This window comes from Theropithecus gelada, chromosome 19 (genome assembly GCF_003255815.1).
Source record: "Theropithecus gelada isolate Dixy chromosome 19, Tgel_1.0, whole genome shotgun sequence".
NCBI classification, from domain to species: Eukaryota; Metazoa; Chordata; class Mammalia; order Primates; family Cercopithecidae; genus Theropithecus; species Theropithecus gelada.
In genome coordinates, this window is record NC_037687.1 from 16,260,401 (window position 1) to 16,277,310 (window position 16,910).

The window sequence follows — 16,910 nt, forward strand, 5'->3', positions numbered from 1 at the left end:
GAGTGAGATCCTGTCTTTTTTTTTTTGAGATGGAGTCTCGCTCTATCACCCAGGCTGGAGTGCAGTGGTGCAATCGTGGCTCACTGCAACCTCCGTCTCCTAAGTTCAAGAGATTCTCCTGCCTTGGCCTCCTGAGTAGCTGGGATTACAGGCACGTGCCACCACACCCGGCTAATTTTTGTATTTTTAGTAGAAAAGGGGGTTCATCGAACTCCTGACCTCGTGATCCGCCCACCTCGGCCTCCCAAAGTGCTGGGATTATAGGCATGAGCCACCGCACCCAGTCGAGTGAGACCCTGGCTTTAAAAAAAGAAAAAAAAGCCCGGTTTTCTTCAATGAATATGCCTTAGTAGTTAAAAAAAAAAAATTTTTTTTTTGAGACAGGGGTCTCACTGCATCACTCAGGCTGAAGTGCACCATCTCGGTTCACTGCCATCTCTGCCTCCCGAGTTCAAGCGATTTCTCTACCTCAGTCTCCTAAGTAGCTGGGACTAAAGGCACGTGCCACTATGCCCGGCTAATATTTGTATGTTTAGTAAAGAGAGGGTTTCACCATATTGGCCAGGCTGGTAATGAACTCCTGGCCTCAAGTGATCCGCCCACCTCAGCCTCCTAAAGTGCTGGGATTACATGCATAAGCCACCCTATCAGGCCTAAAAAATTTTTTCAAACAAAGTAAAACAAACAAAAGCCACTTAAAGCCACTCCAATGGTATTTAAGGATATTATGGACCCCTCCAGGGTTATCTGCCCCAAGGAAGCTAATGTCCTAATGGAAGCCAATGAAGATCACAACACTGGTGTCAGGGGCAGCCTTGATCACAGCGAACAAAATATAAACCAAGCCGGGCGCGGTGGCTCAAGCCTGTAATCCCAGCACTTTGGGAGGCCGAGACGGGCGGATCACGAGGTCAGGAGATCGAGACCATCCTGGCTAACACGGTGAAACCCCGTCTCTACTAAAAAATACAAAAAAACTAGCCGGGCGAAGTGGCGGGCGCCTGTGGTCCCAGCTACTCGGGAGGCTGAGGCAGGAGAATGGCGTGAACCCGGGAGGCGGAGCTTGCAGTGAGCTGAGATCCGGCCACCGCACTCCAGCCTGGGCGGCAGAGCCAGACTCAGTCTCAAAAAAAAAAAAAAAAAAAATATAAACCAAGTCCAGCAAGAAGGTGGCTAAGGACTGATTTACTGACACTGCACCATAAGTAAAAACGAGAACTGTAACACCTCCCAGCAACACGGCAAGTGTAAAGAAAATAATGCTGAAATGAAAACAGCAGAACTCATCCTTCCTTATCCACTCTCAAAACATACATACAGGAATACGGAAAATGTTGCATGGGGATGGTGAAGACAGGAAAAGGTGTACCAGGTTGGACATTGTTTGCATTTTTTTTTTTTTTGAGATGGAGTTTCGCTCTTGTCGCCTAGGCTGGAGTGCAGTGGTGTGATCTCGGCTTACTGCAACCTCCGCCTCCCGGGTTCAAGTGATTCTCCTGCCTCAGCCTTTTGAGTAGCTGGGATTACAGGCCCGCGCCACCACGCCTGGCTAATTTTTGTATTTTTTAGTAGAGACAGGGTTTTGTCATGTTGGCCAGGTTGGTCTCGAACTCCTGACCTCAGGTGAAATGCCCACTTCGGCCTCCCAAAATGCTAGGATTACAGGGTGTGGGTCACCACCGCACCCAGCCTGTTTGTAATATATATATTTTTTAGAGACAGAGGATCTTGCTCTGTCACCCAGGCTGGAGTGCAGTGGCATGATTTCAGCTCACTGCAACCTCCACCTCCCAGGCTTTTAAGCAATTCTCTGCCTCAGCCTCCTGAGTAGCTGGGATTACAGGGGCATGCCAGCATACCCAGCTAATTTTTGCATTTTTAGTAGAGACGGGGTTTCACCATCTTGGCCAGGCTGGTCTCGAACTCCTGACCTCGTGATCCACCTGCCTCGGCCTCCCAAAGTGCTGGAAGCCGCTGCGCTGGCCTCTGTGTGCAATTTTTTTAAATGCTGTCATCAGCCTTTAATGGTGCGTGTGCACAAAGAAAAGTGGATGAGAAGACAGAAAACGCACACAGTGATGATACCCACAGCAACAGGCGCTCTCAGGCACTCAGCCGCATTCGAGTTCATCGAAACTTACAACAACCTCAGGCACACACAACTTGCAGGCCCATTTTAGAGATGTGGAAGCTGAGGCTTGGAGAGGGGAAAGCAATTAGCCAAGGTCCCACTCAGAATGAGCTGAGATGGGATTTGAACTCACACCTAACTGACCCAGAACATTAGTGCTTAAACGCTACGAGACACTAGGTACCCAAACTTCAAACTCTGATAACCTCTGGGGCCAGTGAAGTTTCCTGAAAAGCTTCCTTAAGAGACACAACCATGAGATTCCATTTTTAAAAGGTACAGCAGCCACCAACTAGCATCTGAAAAAGCCACGCTGCTATTATTAACAATGAGATGACAGTTCTCTGGAGAAAAAGAGGACTATTGAAACAAAACCTCAATGACAGGATTCTCTTCTGAGAGCACGATTCATCCCCATAATGGACAAATGCCTCGCCTCATTGAGACCTCCGCGCCAGTCTGAATAGGGCAGGAAGGTTTCTTCACACCATTCATCTGGCTTGCGAGGGACTCAGCCAAGATCTTGGCATGCCTGTTCCGAGGAGGACACCGACCTCAGCAAAGCGAGACCCAGCAGCTCCGACCTCTGCTACTTACAGACCATGGGGTGATGCTTGGCTGGGATACGGCAAGCAAATGAATTTACAGAAGTGATCAAGGAGAATTCTACAACCTGAGAGGCAGCAAAAGTGGACTTGACCCTGGTCTAGCAACAGCCCACCATTAGCAATGACGCTTTCAATACTTTTAGGAGCAGCTCCAGTCAAAATTCCACTTGCTCAAATCCTTTTTTTTTTTTTGAGACAGAATCTCACTGTGTCACCCAGGCTGAAGTGCAGTGGCTCAATCTCAGCGCCACCTCCCAGGTTCAAGCAATTCTCATGCCTCAGCCTCCCAAGTAGCTGGGATTATAGGCGCACGCCACCGTATCTGGCTAATTTTTCTATTTTTTTAAGTACAGATAGGTTTTCACCATGTTGGCCAGGCTAGTTTCGAACTCCTGACCTCAAGTGATCCGCCTGCCTTGGCCTCCCAAGTGCTGGGATTACAGGTATGGGCCACTGCGCCGAGCCCCATTTGCCCAATTATTGACCATCATTTATTGAGCTAAATCCAAAAAGGAAACTCTACCACTGACCCTTTTCTTTTTCACGGTCTCCAAAATGAATCCTAGGTTTTTCCCGCAGGGTAATTCAAAAGGAGTCAGGTTGGAAATTGACTTCTTGCTTTAAAAAAAAAAAAAAAGTATAAACAAAAGGTCCTTTTTAGAAATGAGGTTTATTTTCAAGGCTACTCAGTCCTAAAACCCTGCATATTTACTTTTTTTCCTTCCTCCAGGTTTACCTCCAAGTCAGGATTTCAAAAACCACCAACATTCGGGCTCATTCTTACTGGTATAAACAAACCAACAAACAAAAGCAGACAACAAAAAACTCAACGAGCAAATCACACAGCTGTGGGATTCAGCGCCAACCCCGGGCGTTTCATTTTGGCAACGAAACCAGGATTCCCTTTCAAAGAAGCTTCTGGAAAACGCTCTATTTCCTAGATGCAGGCCCCTGGTTTTTCAACCTCAAAATCACCTACTCAAAAAGCAGACTCAGAAACCCAAGGTTTTAGAACACGGTCCCAATGTCACTACATCATAAAATCACTCTCATTCTTGCAACTGTACAATGAATGGCTCCCAAAGTCATTTTATTTAACAAAGGGGTCAAGGCAGAGAAAAATTTCCCTTAACATTCCCACAACTGCTCCACATGTCTTCTGTGGAAACACTGCACCAGGAACTAGCTCAACGCTCTTGCTAACAATTTAGTTTCTATACCGGAAGGCTGGTGTCCCTATTACAGGTGGCCCGTTCCTTAAAGCTTTAGGGTTAATCGCAGCTGTACTGAGTGGCCAAGCAGACCCTGTTGGGATGTGAAAAGAATTTGTTAACAGGACCCTGGCTGGGCCCAAAGGCTGTCAGACTCAGCAAGTAACACTGAATGTCCAAAAACACAGCTGTGTTAAACTTACAAGCCAATCCTTCTGCTCAGATCTCTGGATAGAAATGATTTTTCTTTTATCCATGGGGAATGCAATTTCATCACAGTCCCTTATATAAACCCTCCTGAAACCCGTTCAGTAGACAGCATTCCAATTCAGAGACTAAAGTGAAACTGTCTTTGAAAACAGGGACGTGGCTGGGAAGCCATGCCTATCTCGGCGAACACTTTTCCACGCACCACGAGCTTGGGCTTTCTGGGAAGGTTGTCAGTTCTCTGGTCAAAAACATTCTTGAAGTCATCAGGAATGGAGGAATGGAGACTCGGCATCCTGGGAAAGTGAGTTCCTGGTTTCATCGCTGGGATTCAAGAGCCGAACAGCCTGGAGAAGTCAGAGGGCAGAAATGTCTGTGAGGATTTTAAAACGACGTGATCGTTTTAAAAATATTGTCAGAGATTATTTTACATGACTATTAGTTAGATGATTTTACATGATTGCCTGATTTTTTCAAGTAACCTGTGATCCACCTGTGAATATAATGAACAATATTGAACGACACAGTTAAAAGAAGGATATACTCTTTTCTTTTTTAGAGTCGTGCTCTGCCGCCCAGGCTGGAGTACAGTGGTGCGATCTCGGCTCACTGCAACCTCTCTATCCTAGGTTCAAGCGAGTCTCCTGCCTCAACCTGCTGAATAGCTGCAATTACAGGCACCTGCCACCAAGCCAGGTTAATTTTTGTATTTTCAGTAGAAACGGGGGTTTCACCATGTTGGCTGGGCTGGTTTCGAACTCCTGACCTCAAGTGATCCCCCTGCCTCAGCCCCACAAAGTGCTGGGATTACAGGCGTGAGCCACTGCACCCAGCCAACACCATCACCCTATAAGGGAAGGTGGTACACCTGTTAAACAGAAGATACATACAAGAACTTTCGGTATATTCTTTGCAACATTTCCACAAATCTAAACTCATTCCAAAATAAAAAGGTTATCTGAAAAAAATAAGAGAGCAGAAACAGCTGGATTTCCACATGCAAAAGAATAAAGATGGACCCCTGCTTAACGCCATATAAAAAAATTTACTCAAAACAGATCACAGACCTAACTACCTACCAGAATCCAAACTACAAAACTCTTGGAAGAAAACTTACACGTACATCTTTGTAACCTTGGGTTAGGCAATGATTTCTTACTATAATACGCAAAGCACAAGTGACAAAAAGAAAAAAACATAAATTCAACTTCATCACAATAAAAACCTTTTTTTTTTGAGATGGACTCTTGCTCTGTTGCTCAGGGTGGAGTGCCATCGGGCAATCTCGGCTCACTACAACCTCCTACTCCTGGGTTCAAGCAATTCTTCTGCCTCAGCCTCCAGAGTAGCTAGGATTACAGGCGACAGCCACCACGCCTGGCTAATTTTTGTACTTTTAGTAGGGATGGGGTTTCACCATGTTGGTCAGGCTGGTCTCAAGCTCCTGACCTCAAGTGATCCAACTGCCTCATCCTCCCAAAGTGCTGGGATTACAGGCAGGAGCCACTGTGCCTGGCCATTCACAATAAAAAACTTTTGTGCTTAAAATGACACCATCAAGAAAGTGAAAAGACAACATATGAAACGGGAGACAATGCTTGCAAAATACGCATGTGATAAGGAACTGATAATGAGAATACACAAAGAACCCTTATGGATCAGCAATAACCCAATTTTCAAAAAGGGCAGAGAATCTTAAGAAGACATTTCCTCAAAGGAGATGGACAAATGGCCAATAGGTACATGAAAATATGTTCAATATCGGCCGGGCACAGTGGCTTATACCTGTAATCCCAGCACTTTGGGAGGCCGAGGCGGTGGATCACGAGGTCAGGAGTCCGAGACCAGCCTGGCCAAGATGGTGAAACCCCATCTCTACTAAAAACACAAAAATTAGCTGGGCGTGGTGGCACATGCCTGTAATCCCGGCTACTCGAGAGGCTGAGGCAGGAGAATCGCTTGAACCCAGGAGGCGGAGCTTGCAGTAAGCCAGGATCACGCCACTGCACTCCAGCCTGGTGACAGAGAGAGACTCTGTCTCCAAAAAAAAAAAACAAAAAAGAAAATATGTTCAGTATCATTAACTATCAAGGAAATGCAAATCAAAACCTTCAAACTGGCTGGGCACAGTGGCTCATGCCTGTAATCCCAGCACTTTGGGAGGCCAAGGCGGGTGGATCATGAGGTCAGGAGTTCAAGACCAGCCTGGACAACATGGTGAAACCCCATCTCTACTAAAAATACAAAAAATTAGTCAGGAGTGGTGGCGCATGCCTGTAATCCCAGCTACTCGGGAGGCTGAGGCAGGAGAATCGCTTGAACCTGGGAGGTGGAGGTTTCAGGGAGCCAAGAACGTGCCACTGCACTCCAGCCTTGGCAACAGAGTGAGACTCTGTCTCCATAAAAAACAAAGAAAATTATAAACGTAGAGTGATCATATAACCCAGCAATTTCACTCCTATATAGCTAATAACTAAAAACATAAATCTGCACAAAAACTTGTACGTGAATGTTCTTGTCACCATTATTCATAATAGGTAAAAAATACAAACATCCCAACTATCCACCAACTGATAGATGGAAAACTGGGGTACAGTCATACAAGGGAATATGATTCTGCCATGAAAGGGAATGAAGCACCGCTCCACGCTACAACATGGATGAACCTCAAAAACATGATGCTGAGCGAGAGACGCCAGGCACAAAAGGCCATGCAGTGTATGACTCCATTTATATAAACTGTCCACATGAGGCAAATCCACAGAGACAGGAAGCAGATGAGTTGTTGCCAGGGGCTAGGGGAGGGGGAAACGGGAGTGACTGCCAGTGGGCACGCGATTTCTTTCTGTGTTGATGAAAACGTTCTGAAATTGGATAGAGATGGTGGCTGCACAATCCTGTGAATATTCTATAAAATACTGGATTGAGAAGACAGACTTCCGCGTTTTACTTGTAAACTCTCTCCATGGTTCATTTTCTCCCTAACTTTTCCTGTTATTTTATGAAAATTTCAACACATGGAATAGTTATGTTGAAACACACTGCCACCACCTACATTCTGCAATTAACACTTTGCTGTACCACGTACCTATCCATGTATCTATTCATTTATCCGTATTTTTGATGTGTTTCAATGTAAGTTATAGATGACGTGCTACCGATCCCTAAATACTCAGGGACGTTTCTCCCCTTATTTCAGACTTTTCATAACTTCTTAAAATTTCCAAAGCTCGGCCAGGCACGGTGGCTCATGCCTGTAATCCCAGCACCTAAGGAGGCCGAGGCAGGCAGATCACAAGGTCAGGAGATCAAGAGCATCCTGGCTAACATGGTGAAACCCCATCTCTACTAAAAATACAAAAAATTAGCCGGGCGTGGCGGTGTGCGCGTGTAGTCCCAGCTACTTGGGAGGCTGAGGCAGGAGAATGGCGTGAACCCGGGAGGCGGAGCTTACAGTGAGCCGAGATTGCGCCACTGCACTACAGCCTGGGAGACAGAGCAAGACTCCGTCTCAAAAAAAAAAAAAAAAAAAAATTTCCAAAGCTCAAACAACACAGAAGTGGGCACAGGGAGGTTGGGCGTGGTGGCTCACGTCTGTAATTCCAGCACTTTGGGAGGCTGAGGCGGGCAAATAATTTGAGGTCAGGAGTTCGAGACCAGCCTGGTCAACAGGATGAAATCCCATCTCTACCAAAAGTAGAAAAATTAGTCAAGTGTGGTGGTGCGTGCCTGTAGTCTCAGCTCCCTGGGAGGCTGAGGCAGGAGAATCACTTGAACCCGGGAGGTGGAGGATGCAGTGAGCCGAGATGGTGCCACTGCACTCCAGTCTGGGTGACACAGCAAGACTCCATCTCAAAAAATAAGAATAAAAATAAATGGGCACAGGGAATATTGAACCATGCCCAGGGTCTGCCAATTTCCTCAGCAACTGCTGCAGGGTCCCCTCTCTACCCCATCTGGAGTGGATCCTTCCAACTCCCGCGCTAAACAGGGTTTCACTCCCATACTTAAGGCACTCATTTAGGGTTTATCCATGGTTACTGCCTGCACGTTACACAGCTGAAGTCAGGCTCCACAGATGAGTACCCTCCGGCCTTCTTCACTTTCAGAACGTTTCATTTCCCCATGCAGACAGAACCTTCTGGCACATCATCAGTGACGGTATCATGACAGCTGGTCACGTGGGCATCCTTCAAGTTACCTGATCCTTCTCCTGTTCTTGGACACTTAGGTGATTTCCAGGTTTTAAATGTCCTGGGAAAGCCAGTCACTCCCTCCCTGAGACAGCCCTTTCTTGAGAGAATCTTCTCTCACCCATGGCCCCCAGTGAAAGAGCTGGCCTGGGTCAGGGGTTGGCTCATTTTCTCTGTAACGGGCAACTGTTTACTAACAGTTTTGGCTCTGCGAGCCATGTAGTCTCTGTCACACAACTCAACTCCACCGCTGTGACACAGAAGCAGCCACACACATGAACTTTTGTGAAGTTCATTCACAAAAACAGGCAGTGGGGAGATGTGGCCTGTGGTCTGATGACCCTTGACCTAAGTGGTTATAGCAGAATCAAGAACCCCCACCCCAAAGGGACCTGAGTGATGCCAAGGTGAGTCAACCAGACTCTGCCCCAGGAAACAAAATCAGGACCCTGGGCTACTGACTACACTGATCTTGGAAAGTTGAGCTGGGAGGACGCCCGAGGCTGCTGTTCTGGTCATAGGCTGGCGGATGAGGGAGTGAAGATGTAGGTCAAACAGGAGAGGACGATGAAGCAGGTGCACAGGAAAGATGAGAATGAGACAAGCATGCTGACTTCTTCCCTGCCCTGGACCTCTGCAAAGACGAGAATGAGAGAAGCAGGCTGACTTCTTCCCTGCCCTAGGACCTTTGCGAAGATGAGAATAAGGGAAGCAGGCTGACTTCTTCCCTACCCCAGGACCTCTGCAAAGACGAGAATAAGGGAAGAATGCTGACTTCTTCCCTGCCCCAGGACCTTTGAACATGCTACTTCCTGTGCCACCATGCTTTTCTCCAGCTCTGCAAATGGCAAACGTCTTCTTGTCCTTTAGGTCTTGATTATTTATTATTTGTTTGGAGACAGGGTCTTCTTCTGTTGCCCAGGCTGGAGTGCAGTGGCAGGATCTCAGCTCACTGCAACCTCTGCCTCTAGGGCTCAAGTGATCCTCCCACCTCAGCCTCCCAAGGAGCTGGAACTACAGGCAGGTGCCACTACACTCGGCTAATTTTTAAATTTTTGGTAAACATGGAGTTCCACCATGCTGCCCAGGCTGGTTTCAAACTTCTGGGCTCAAGCAATTCTCCCACCTCGGCCTTCCAAAGTGCTGGGATTACAGGCCTGAGCCACTGCACCTGGCCATTCCTACACTTTCATGCAAGTTCCTTGACCTCTTCACAAGCTTTCTCTGTTCCTAGGCAAGCCTCATACGTGCTCTCAGATCCTCTCTGCCAGGTAGGATACCTTGGCAAGGGCCTTTCTGGGAATACATCATGGTCCTTGTGATGAGGGTGAAATGCCATCCTCCCCACATCTCCTATGTCCTGGAAGCATCTCCGCAAACAGCCACTGGGGTGGCACGCGGACTGCACAGCAACCCCACGTTCGGAGTCTCAGTCGCTCAGGACAGCCAACTTTTTGTCCTCTTTCTTTCTGGGGGAAGTATGCAGGGATGGACCCACAGAGGCCAAGAACACCAGATTCTCCCATTGTGTCTTTTCCCAAATCCATTTACAGCAAATCTCACAATTCGTTAACAGCAGTATCAGAGTTACGGACCCAATGCTAGATGGAAAGGCAATCTGCTTGAGTTTTCTCAGTCTAATGAGAAAATGAAAAGCCAGAATTTAAAACAATAAAGTCTGAATACATTTCTGCTGGCTTCCAGCCCAGCTAGAGCAGGTTCTGGCAGCATGCTGGACATTTAAACCACATTTTCCACCTCGGCAGATGCAGCAGAGCTGGTGAGAGGTGACAGGGCCATGGGCTCAGGAAAGGCATCTCCTGGCAGCCCCTGCAGAGGTGCCAGGCATAGCCAGGGGCTGGAGAACTCCATGTTCCAATCAAAGTTCCAGCCTGGTTCGGTGGGGACGCAGGGACAGAGTTTAACCCTTTCAGGTACTGGTTCCCTCACTTACACATTTTGAAAAGAGAAAGCAGGGCCAGGCGTGGTGGCTCACACCTGTAATTTTGGGAGGCTGAAGCAGGTGGATCACATGAGGTCAGGAGTTCGAGACCAGCCTGACCAACATGGTGAAACCCTGTCTCTTATAAAAATACAAAAATTAGCCAGGTGTGGTGGTGGGCACCTGTAATCCCAGCTACTTGGGAGGCTGAGGCAGGAGAATTGCCTGAAGCAGGGAGGCGCAGGTTGCAGTGAGCCAAGATCACGTCACTGCACTCCAGCCTGGGCAACAGAGCAAGACTCTGTCTCAAAAACAACAACAACAACAACAACAACAACAAAAAACAGGGCCGGGCACAGTGGCTCACTCCTGGAATCCCAGCACTTTGGGAGCCTGAAGTGGGTGACTCACGAGGTCAGGAGATCAAGACCATCCTGGCTAATATGATGGAACCCCGTCTCTACTAAAAATACAAAAAATCAGCCGGGCGTGGTGGCATGCACCTGTAGTCCCAGTTACTGGGGAGGCTGAGGCAGGAGAATCGCTTGAACCTGGAGGCGGAGGTTGCAGTGAGCCCAGATCGCACCACTGCACTCTAGTCTGGGCGACAGAGTCTAAGACTCCATCTCAAACAAAACAAAAAATAAACAAACAAAACAGAAAGCAGGATACAAGAGTGATGACTGAAAGAACAGAGAATGACCATCAGGTAGGTCATCCTGGAGAAGGAGACTAAGAGATGACACTGAAAGGAAAGGGCAAGTCGGACTCACACGATCATGCAGAACATCATGAAGATGTTCCACAGGGCGATGAAGATTCGAAAGTATCTGAGGCTCAGCAAGAATTCCCGGATGTTGTCACCTGGAAGAATCAGAAAGCACTTTTATGGCACAGCTAACATCCCACCCCTACTGCCACCTCTGCAGTGGGCTTTTGTGACTTCCACCCACCCGGCACTCACTGCCTCCAACTTCGGCAACAGTGTGGCTTTTCCTTCGGGTTTCTCCCTCTTCCCTACCCTCAGCACTCAGGCTGTGTCTACCACTGACCAATCTCCTGAAAGCACCAAGTCCCTCTGCCTCTGACTGGCTCAAGAAGGGGCATGTGACCCAAGTCTATCCAATGAGAGTCTGCCCTGGGACTTTTCCCCCAACTACTGGCAAACAGACACTTTCTGCCAGGCTTGCTGAGCTGGGAAGATGTAACCTCAGTGCCTACAGGCCAAATCCAGGAGCCTCTTCCACCTGTTTTTGGATGGCCTGTGAGCTAATAGTTTTTACTTTTTTTTTTAATATAAATATGGGGTTTTGCTATGTTCCCCAGGCGGGTCTTGAACTCCTGGCTTCAAGTGATCCTCCTGCCTAAGCCTCTCAAACTGTTGAGATTACAGGCATGAGTCTCCATACCCGGCTGGTTTTTACATGAAAAAAAAAAAAAAGAAGAAGAATATTTTGTGAGACAAAAAAATTACAAGAAATTCAAATCTCAGTGTCAATGAATAAAGTTTGATTGGCCCACAGCCATACCTATTCATTTACATATCATGTCCTGCTGCTTTTGTACTACAACGGCAGAGCTGAGTCATGTTGTTGTGCCAGACACACACCATATGGCCCGCAAAGCCTCAAATATTTACTATATGGCCCTTTACAGGAAAACATGCCAGCCCCTGCTCTGGGGTCATCTTTGCCAACCCTGACCAGTCTCACAGTAAAACCAACACAAAAGAAAGGGGTACTGAGAGCTGCAGAGAGTCAGATACTGACTCTAATCCTAATCCTAACCCCAACTCCAACCCCAACCCTAATCTTGGAGGAGTGGTTTGACACCTAAACCCAGGGTGTCTGAAGACAATTCCACCCTTGGACGTTTCAATTTGCTTTAACCACTTTGAGCTGGGTTTGCAGTGTTTACAACTAAAAGCATCCTAATTCAGGCAAGGGAAAGGGAAGGTGTGTCTTGGTGAGACTTATTCTTGTCCCCTTGAAGGCCAAGGAACAGACACCCCTCTGAGGGAAGGCAATTTAGTATGTGAAGACTCCAGAGACCTGGGTTCCAAACCCTTCCTCCAGGGTTTCCAGTCAGTCATTCTCCCTCTCTGGACCTCCAGAATGAAAAGAATGGGTCCAGATTAGGCCAGGCACGGAGGCTCACACCTGTAATCCCGGCACTTTGGGAGGCCGAGGCAGGCGGATCACCTGAGGTCGGGAGTTGGAGACCAGCCTGGCCAACACAGTGAAACCCTGTCTCTACTAAAAATGCAAAAGTTAGCCGGGTGTGGTGGCATGTGCCTGTAATCCCAGCTACTCAGGAGGCTGAGGCAGGAGAATCACTTGAACCCGGGAGGCAAAGGTTGCAGCGGGCTGAGATCGTGTCAATGCAGAGCAAGACTCTGTCTCAAAATAAATAAATAAATAAATAAAAGAATGGGTCTAGATTAGGTGATCTACAAAGGTGCTACCCGTAGCATCTACAGACTGGGGCTGCTTGGTAAGTACAGCACACAGAACACAAGCCCAGAAATTTCTATTTTTCAGGGATGACAACCTGACAACCTGACATTCCTGCTCCATCCGAGCCTGTGCTGAACACACCATCTTGCTGAACACGGTTTAGACGAGCCTGGTATTATCCAAACGACGGGGTTAGTTACATGCAGCACAACCTGTATACATGGCTGATCCAGCACAGACTAGAAACATTAAGCGCTTGGTCTGTTTCCGGGAAGTCTGAGAGGCGCTGCTCAGCAAGACCCTTCCCCTAGCAAAGGATCGTGAAAACAGGCCCTCCCACCATCAATAGATGCCAATCAAATGTTACTCACTGCAGGCCATGCACAGTGGTTCACACCTGTGATCCCAGCACTTTGGGAGGCTGAGGCAGGTGGATCACCTGAGGTCGGGAGTTTGAGACCAGCCTGGCCAACATGGTGAAACCACGTTTCTACTAAAAGTATGAAAAAATTAGCCAGGCATGGTGGCGCGCACCTGTAATTCTAGCTACTCAGGAGGCTGAGGCACGAGAATCACTTGAACCCAGGAGGTGGAGGTTGCAGTGAGCTGAGATCACGCCACTGCACACCTGGGCAACAGAGCGAGACTCTGTCTCAAAACACAAAAAAAGGTTACTCATTCCAGGCAGCAGCAGTGTACAGGGGATACAGGAAGAAACGAAGACCGGTGGCTCTGCCCCAACGAGCATATGGGGAGGAGAAATACTAAACAAATATTCCCACGTGACTGCTCTGCTGGGAAAGTTTAGGTGTCCCAGGAACACACATTGCGGAGACCCAACACGGCATGTGCATGGGGAAGGGTGGGAGATCAGAAGAAGCCTTTCCAGCTGGGCGTGGTGGCTCAAGTCTGTAATTCCAGCACTTTGGGAGGCCAAGGCAGGCAGATCAACTGATGTCAGGGGTTTGAGACCAGCCTGGTCAACATAGTAAAACCCTGTCTCTACTAAAAATACAAAAATTAGCTGGGCATGGCGGTGGGTGCCTGTAGTCCCAGCTAATAGGGAAGCTGAGGCAGGAGAACTGCTTGAACCCGGGAGGCGGAGATTGCAGGGGGCTAAGATGGCGCCACTGCACTCCAGCCTGGGCAACACAGCGAGACTCCACCTCAAAAAAACAAACAAACAAAAAAACAAAACAAAACAAAAAAAAAACGCCTTTCTGAGAAGTGCCAGAGCTCCAAGTTCTGACCTCAAACATGGTCAGTTTAACAAACATGAGCTCAAATCCTGCCTCTGTCCTTCTGCACAAGTGACCTGGGCCCATCCCTGCACTATCTATGCTCATTCCCTCTTATGTCAATAGGGGTGTCAGGCAGCTAGGAAGACCTCAGCACACTGCCTGGCACACATGACGCTCTCAATAAATGCAGCCACTATGGTATTACAGTTAAGCCAGGCAAAGAGGATGGAGAGCAAGGAGCAGCTCCCACAGGGGGTGCAGCATCTGGGCTGGAAGGAGACTGGAGAGAGAGCAAAGCAGGAAGCTCCTGATAGAGCACTGGTGTCCTCCCTGGCATCCCTGTCACTGATGCTCCCGCCACTTTGTGCCAAATCTCCCGCCCACCAGAGCTCTGATTCGGATGTGTACAGTGCAACCCCAGGGCCTGGTAGTGCCTTCCACGTGGTGGGTAACACATGGCTGCTGAGTCAATGTATGAATGGATGGATAAATGAACAGATGGACAGATGGTCTAGTGATTGAGTGCACAACTGCTAGAGGCAGAAAAACCCAGGTTCTAATCCTGATTCTCTCACTGATTTGCTATGTGGCCACAAAAAAGTTGAGCCACGTCTCTGACCCTCAGTTTCCTGATCTGCTTCCAGTTTCCAGTTCTGGGAACTGGAAAGTGACTACTACCTTTTAGGAATGGAGGTAGAATGCAACACTAACAGGAAGCACCTAACTAGGTCAGCACCCAGGGGCAGGCCCCCCAAAAGGAGAGCTGCTGGAGGGTCTTCAAAATCTCAGCTCAGCCAGGCACGGTGGCTCACGGCTGTGATCCCAGCACTTTGGGAGGCTGAGGTGGGAGGATCGTTTGAGGCCAAGAGTTGGACACCAGCCTGGTTAACACAGCGAGATGCCTATCTTTACCAAAAAATTTAGAAAATCAGCCAGGGGTGGTATTAACTGCCTGCAGTCCCAGCTAGTTGGGAGCCTGAGGCAAGAGGATCTTTTGAACCCAGGAGTTCAAGGCTGCAGTGAGCTATGACTGTGCCACTGCACTCCAGCCTGGGCGACAGAGCAAGACCCTGTCTCTAAAAGAAGAAAACCTCTGTTCCTCAAGGTTCCCCCATCCTTGGGTAGTGCTCCACCATGGCATCCACCGCCTTGACTGTGACGCCACCTCCTCAAATGGCCTTCCCTTCCACACCCCAGCAGGAGAGCAACCCCATCACCACCCTGTGACTCCCTGTTACCTAACATCACCTCTGTCACCATCTATTCCCCGCTTGGAAACCATGTGTCCCACCCCACGGTAAGTTCCATCTGTCTTACCCCCACTGTATCCCAGCACCTAGCACAGTAGCCAGCATGTGTTAGGTGCTCAAATACCTGGTGAATGAAAGAATTAATGAATGGATACGACAGTCATGTACAGATCCCCTTAAGACTCCAAATAGCTACACAATTACATTCAGTAGGAAGTGTAAATTCTGGAGCCTCTAGGGCCCAGGCAGATGATAGACATATGAAGAGGTTAGGGCTGGGATGAGGCAGAGTCGACAGGCCCCATCTCCTCAGAGTCCTCAACTGCACTGAACAGATGTCAAGAGCTCTCTTGAATCCTGAGTTGCAGAATGTTCCAGTTTTTCAAGAAAAATCAGACATCTGAATTTTTATATAAAATCGCCTGATTAAAAATCTAATGTTGGCATCTAATTTTAAACGTGGCAGGTCTGTAGCACTCTGAAAGCAACAGCTATGTGTGAGGTTGTTCATTCATTCATTCACAGGCATCGGAGGACTGGTATGGCAAGGACAAAGGATGGGACAAGCCAAGCTAGGGTCTCTTCTCTGAAGTTTATGGTCAAATGTGAGGGGCAGACATTAGCCAGATGACAGCAAACATACAGAAAATTATAACAGTAGAAAGTGATGTGAGTGCTCACATCAGGGAGGTCTGGTGGGAGAAAGAAGTAGATGACAGAGGTAGGCAGAAAGGACAGCACATTATCAGAGTCATCTCCCACTCACAGACACGCTCAATGAAAGAGAAAACTCGTGGCTCATGCCTGTAATCCCAGCCCTTCAGGAGGCCAAGGTGGGGGGGATCACTTGAACCCACGAGTTCGAGACCGGCTTGGGCAAGGTGGAGAAACCCCATCTCTACAAAAAAATACAAAATTTAGCCTGGCATGGTGGCACACGCCTGTAATCCCAGTTACTAAGGGGGCTGAGATGGAAGGATCACTTTAGCCCAGGAGGTCGAAGCTGCAGTGAGCCATGATCACACCACTGCACTCCAACCTGGACAACAGAGCGAGACCTTGTGCTAAAAAACGAAAGAAGGCCGGGTGCGGTGGCTCACGCCTGTAATCCCAGCACTTTGGGAGGCCTAGGCGGGCGGATCATGAGGTCAGGAGATCGAGACCATCCTGGCGAACACAGTGAAACCCTGTCTCTACCAAAAATACAAAAAAAATTAGCCGGACACGGTGGCGGGCGCCTGTAGTCCCAGCTACTCGGGAGGCTGAGGCAGGAGAATGGCGTGAACCCGGGAGACGGAGCTTGCAGTGAGCCGAGATCTGGCCACTGCACTCCAGCCTAGGCGACAGAGCGAGACTCCGTCTCAAAAAAAAAAAAAAAAAAAAAAAAAAAACGAAAGAAAAGGAAAGAAAACAAGGGTAGAACCTGGCGAAACAAAACTGTCCTCTCTGAAGTGGACCATGCAATTCAAGGGTCCAGGAAGACCTTACCTGTGCTGGGCTCCCTCGACTCCTCCCCAAAGCCCTGCGTGTCCTTCTTTTTCCTACAAAGAGGAGCAGACAGTGTCCACTTTCAATGGGACATAGAGGCCTCAGCCCCCTGACCCCCAGCTCAGAAGGCCACAAACACTAAGTTTCAGCCCTGGCCCTGCCGCTGACTTGCTGTGTGACCTC

At 48.4% G+C, this 16,910-nt stretch overlaps 1 protein-coding gene across 5 annotated transcripts in view; it reads right to left on the bottom strand.

The window, feature by feature from the left end:
• The window catches only part of SMIM7 (small integral membrane protein 7), a 30,690-nt gene that overhangs the window by 12,420 nt on the left and 1,360 nt on the right, over nt 1-16,910 (bottom strand). The window contains exons 3-6 of one of the 5 annotated variants that reach the window (XR_003116853.1): nt 16,728-16,780; nt 11,066-11,156; nt 4,363-4,504; nt 3,087-4,044 (exon numbers count right to left, since the gene is read on the bottom strand). Coding sequence is in view for 2 of the 5 variants with exons in the window: in XM_025366830.1 (XP_025222615.1) it covers nt 9,780-9,987; nt 11,066-11,156; nt 16,728-16,780 (352 nt within the window). In the remaining 3 variants the exon portion in view is untranslated. Of the gene's footprint in view, nt 1-3,086; nt 4,505-9,381; nt 9,988-11,065; nt 11,157-16,727; nt 16,781-16,910 lie in introns of those variants that run through there. The other 4 variants (XR_003116852.1, XR_003116854.1, XM_025366831.1 and 1 more) reach the window with 4 other exon arrangements.